The sequence below is a fragment of the Phalaenopsis equestris genome, unplaced genomic scaffold (assembly GCF_001263595.1).
Source record: "Phalaenopsis equestris unplaced genomic scaffold, ASM126359v1 Scaffold000411, whole genome shotgun sequence".
In the NCBI taxonomy this organism is placed as follows: domain Eukaryota; kingdom Viridiplantae; phylum Streptophyta; class Magnoliopsida; order Asparagales; family Orchidaceae; genus Phalaenopsis; species Phalaenopsis equestris.
The window spans coordinates 554,475-559,737 of NW_018164852.1; the positions used below are offsets into that span (position 1 = coordinate 554,475).

At 32.3% G+C, this 5,263-nt stretch overlaps 1 protein-coding gene across 1 annotated transcript in view; it reads left to right on the forward strand.

The window, feature by feature from the left end:
* The window catches only part of LOC110027010 (DNA-directed RNA polymerase III subunit RPC10-like), a gene marked incomplete in the record, with an annotated part of 37,236 nt that extends 34,431 nt beyond the window's left edge, over positions 1-2,805 (forward strand). Inside the window, 1 exon segment of the mRNA XM_020728268.1 lies at positions 2,498-2,805. Within this exon segment, the coding sequence (XP_020583927.1) occupies positions 2,498-2,628 (131 nt within the window).
* Positions 2,806-5,263: the final 2,458 nt, after the last annotated feature.

The window sequence follows — 5,263 nt, forward strand, 5'->3', positions numbered from 1 at the left end:
ACATTTAAATTTGGCAAAAGTTGACAAAAAAAATTTATAGGATTTAACGGTATTTATTAAATCCACTACCAAACATTTTCTAGGATTTAACCATTTCATGATTTACTAAGTTCGAATTTATAGGATTTAGTAAGTACTAATAATTTAAATCCCATAAGTTGTCATCATATGAAGGAGAAGAGTTTATGGTATTAGGTTTAGTTTAGTTTTTTTTTGCAATACCTGATCAGACAAAGTTGTAGATGGAGCATGGGCTACGAATTATAAGGGTAAGCTTGTGGGATCTTGGGTTGCGAGGGTAGCATAATTATATATAGACTATTTTCTTATACATTCTCAATTTATGTGCTGCCTCAAATTTTGTGTCGAGATCTTGATTTGTGTGTTACCAACTTGTATCCAAGGACCCAATAATGAGTGTTTCATGTAGCTATTTTCATTATTTTGGATACGTCCACACGATCTATTCGAGCCTGTTTGCATGCATTATGTACGTAGCTCATTTATTTTATCATCCTTTCTCATTTCGATCATAAATGCCATCTTCTCAAGTAATTTTGATGTTTCAAATGTGATTGCACAATCCATTTTGTGTACGGACTTCAATTAAGTAGTTTTTGCTACGATCAAAATTATTTAAATCCATTTTGTGTACGGACTTCAATTAAGTAGTTTTTGCTACGATCAAAATTATTTAAATCCATTTTGTCAACGGACTTCAATTAAGTAGTTTTTGCTACGATCAAAATTATTTAAACTTGAGTCTCATGTCATCACATCCATTATCCATTGTCTTTATTGAGTGGTCTTTATCAGACAATCTTAGTGTTATGGACATATTGGCTATGTTTTTTTTGCAATACCTGATCAGAAAAAGTTGTAGATGGAGCATGGGCTACGAATTATAAGGGTAAGCTAGTGGGATCTTGGGTTGCGAGGGTAGCATAATTATATATAGACTATTTTCTTATGCATTCTTGATTTATGTGCTGCCTCAAATTTTGTGTCGAGGTCTTGATTTGTGTGTTACCAACTTGTATCCAAGGACCCAATAATGAGTGCTTTATGTACTTATTTTCATTATTTTGGATACATCCACACGATCTATTCGAGCCTATTTGCATGCATTATGTACGTAGCTCATTTATTTTATCATCCTTTCTCATTTCGATCATAAATGCCATCTTCTCAAGTAATTTTGATGTTTCAAATGTGGTTGCACAATCCATTTTGTGTACGGACTTCAATTAAGTAGTTTTTGCTACGATCAAAATTATTTAAACTTGAGTCTCATGTCATCACATCCATTATCCATTGTCTTTATTGAGTGGTCTTTATCAGACAATCTTAGTGTTATGGACATATTGGCTATGTTTGTTCTACCAACTGATGATGTTTTAAGCGACATTGAGCATATTGAGTTATTTTGACCTTTAATTTGCGTGGCATCCTATTCCTCATTGACTACTCTTGTCGTGTCTAATCTGTTTATCTTATGAAACATATATAGAGGTCAACATATGCACATTACAAAATATGAAATGTCTGATAGGACAAACAACCTCCTCGTATAAGCTAGCCTAGATGTCTTAAACATCAGTGGAGAATGGTCTTCTCTTTTAGATTCAATCGAACTTTCAAATCTATGTTTTTTTTATAGCTTTAATTATTAATAAGTTCATTGCAGTACCAATGCAAATTTATTATCCCCATAATTTTGTGAGTATTAAGTTAGGAAACTAGGAACCAAAATTATCATGATGTGTCAAACCTTAAATCACCTTTAGTGAGCATGAGTTCATCTTTACATGCAAGGACCACTTCGTCAGTTATTTCAGTTGCCCCGTCAATTACAACATAGATTCATGTTCATACTCAGGGCTACCTACAATTTAAATTTGAAATTTATATTCATATTCATGAGCAAATTTAAGATCTGTTTGAGGTAATTTTTTTATTTCTTTGCTTTTCACATCAATGTCACACCTTTATTTGACTTTTGTTTTCTAGCTACTTTTTAAAATTTCTATTGTAGAAAGTTATGTTCTATAACTAAAATTGCTATGTGTGATACCTGCAAGAAAATTGTTGTCAATTCTTCTAAAAGGAAATATTTATAATACTCACAGAAAACTTTAAAAAAATTACTTTCCCAGGACAACTCTATAACCACGTTTAGAAAAGGTTACAACCATCAAAATTTGGCTAAAGGCTATATGCTTTTTGGTTAAATTGGCATTACAAGTTGCTTGCCATGGGTGCTGATTACAATACATTTTCTTTATTTTGGATTTGGCGAGTACTTGTTCACTTTTGTTAGTCTGTTGGAGCGCCGGTTGTTGGCCTGGAGATAAAGCCTCTAACCACTCAATCACTGATTTGTTCGCAGCATTTACGATGCATTTAGTTGACGGAAAAAAAAGTTTTATTAGATTACTCCAATATTTTATACTGCCCGTGACTATAAATAACAGTTTTTATTCTCTCTGTGTCGCAGCAACCTGCCCGAAATGCCATAATGGAGAGGCATACTTCAGACAGATACAGATCCGTTCTGCCGATGAGCCCATGACCACCTTCTACAGATGCTGCAATGACAACTGTAGATTTGACTGGCGTGAGGACTGATTTCAAATATTATCAAAAGAGTATTAAAGTTGGACTATATGTTTCATCAATTAAGGTTTGTATTAGTTTAATAGTTTGAGTTTATGAGTGATGACCATTTTTTCTGCAGCTTTTTAATATGTTTGATTCTCTTGTATCTTATACTATTATTTGATATTTTGTAATTTCTTTTTGTAATCAACAATGAGAATTTTTTTGGGAAACAACAGCATATAAAACCTACAAAGAAATAAACAATGAAGAAATCACTCGGAACTTCTCAATTGCATGAATGAAGCACTTAAGCATCAACCATTTCATCAAACAAACTATGCTGGTCTATTAGAAACACTTGAGCAAATCATAATGCGCTCCAATCTTAAAGTATCATTCAAATTGCCATTCAATTGTCACAGAAGTTTGTCGTAAATACTAGGGGTGATAAGTTTACTATTAGTTAATACTTGTACTTATTTTTCAATAAATAAAAAGTAATTAGTGTGAGTGGAATGAAAATCAAGATGGTAAAGAAGCAAATTGCAGAGGAAAAAAACGAGAAGGGAATGAAAAACAAAGATAGGGGAAGGACAATGCATGAAAGACCAATCCTGAGAGAAAATGGGAGAGCGACAGTAACTAATAATGATTTTTAAAAATAAATGAAAATAATTAGGTTGGGGGTTGACATGCTTAAGGTGGGAATTTTGCATGATTTTGACTTTGGTTTAAGATTTGGGTTGACTTGCTTTAGGTGAGAATTTTGCATGATTTTGACTTTGGTTTTAAGATTTGGCTACATTATGGTGATTAACAACTCGAGAATAGTAATATAGAACTACATCACATTGAGAACTTTAGGGATTTCTTGAAATTTAACTATCACAATATTGATAATCATCAAGTTGAAAGTGCGAATGATGACTCTTCGGGCAAAGTTAGTGGTACTGGGATGCCATTTACATAAAGAGATGCAATAGTATAGTGTGGAAGACTTGTAGAGGTGGAGGAAGGAGGAAGGATGAAGGAGGAAGGGAGGTAAACTTGGCACATGAGTTAGGCAAAGTAGAAACCATAAAATTCATCATTTTTATTCAATAACCATAATTTGCTTATTACATGCCCTTTTGATTTTTGTTTTGTAACAAAATTTTATGCAAGATAAGACTAATAATTGATCTTCTCTCGATTGACAAATGGCTATGTTGTCAAGGGTATTAAAGTAAAAAATTAAAAATGAACTATGAAAAGAATTACAATGCTAATTCAACTAAAATTTGTATTTGTCCAACAAGTTTGAAGAACCCCGTGAAGGAAGAAGAGGGAAACAGTGAAAAGCACAAAATCCTAGAGTTAGAAGAAACTATGCAAAGCTTCATTTTCATTCATTAATCATAATATGCTTGGTACATGCATATACTTGAACTTTATTTATATGTGTGGATCTGCATGATAAGACTAATATTTAACTTATTCTAAATTGTTAAATGTTCATATTTTTTGGACCAAAAATAAATTAATAAAGAATTACAATGATATTTCACTTGCATTTCATGTTTTTTCTATCCGTTTTTTCTGAGATTGCATTGAACTGTCTTTTTTGGCTTCAAATACTATAAGAAGGAAAACTAAAACGTCTTTAAAACTAGCGCCAAATTAGTAAAATTCTTTTATTACGAAGACATTCAAAAGAAGAGATGAAGTCATCAAATCCCAAAGAATGGATGAATAAGACACTTTCACGCAGGGAAAGATAGATCGAAGGTATAAACAACGATAGCACATGTGTATAGAAACATCTAGAAATCTTAAAAAAAAGGGCATGTCTTATTTCAATTTCTTTAATCAATCTCAATGAATATTGAGCAATTTATTGTTTGCAATTAAAATTGTTTGGTAAATGAAGATGTTTCATACACATTTATTTTTATTTGTATGTTTTCCTTGTTATGTTTCATGGCTAAATTTTAATGTTAGTTTTGTGTTTTTTTTTTTTTTAATTTTCAAATAAATAACAGGGATTGTGGAGAGGTATGGTTTGGTGGAAAAATTATTGCATACGGACAGAGATGCATGCCGTATCCGATCTACACCGTAGATCACGATGATCTATGGTGAGGATGCAATCAAAATTTTTTTTATTTAAAAAAAATAAAAAAAATTTAAATTGAGGTCCACCGAAATACATCATCACCGTAGATGACCGTGATTTACGATGTAGATCCGACACCGCATGCATGCATCTCTGCATGCGATGTCCGTATGCAATAATTTTTCGGTTTGGTGAGGGTTCTGTGTGAATCTTTCATCATGAAGTATTTTATCACTTGATGACAGTTTGGCTATATTTCAGATTGGTAGGGCATATTTTGGCAGTCTCGAGCAGGTATTTTTGAAGGTAATTGGAGGTGCCACAATGAAAATATAAGGCATAAATCACAACAATTACATATTCAAATGGCGGGAAGCTTATAGGCAGATCTAGTCTAAGAAGACGAGGCCTTTACTGCTACCAAAACCAATTCTTCATGTATTTACACATGTAACACCTAAACTTCAAGTTTTACTTGCATTCTAGAAGTTAAAATGGTGTCATTTTTGAAGTGATAAAAAAGATTTGTGCGGTATAAATGTAAAAAAAAAATAAAGTTTAGGCATT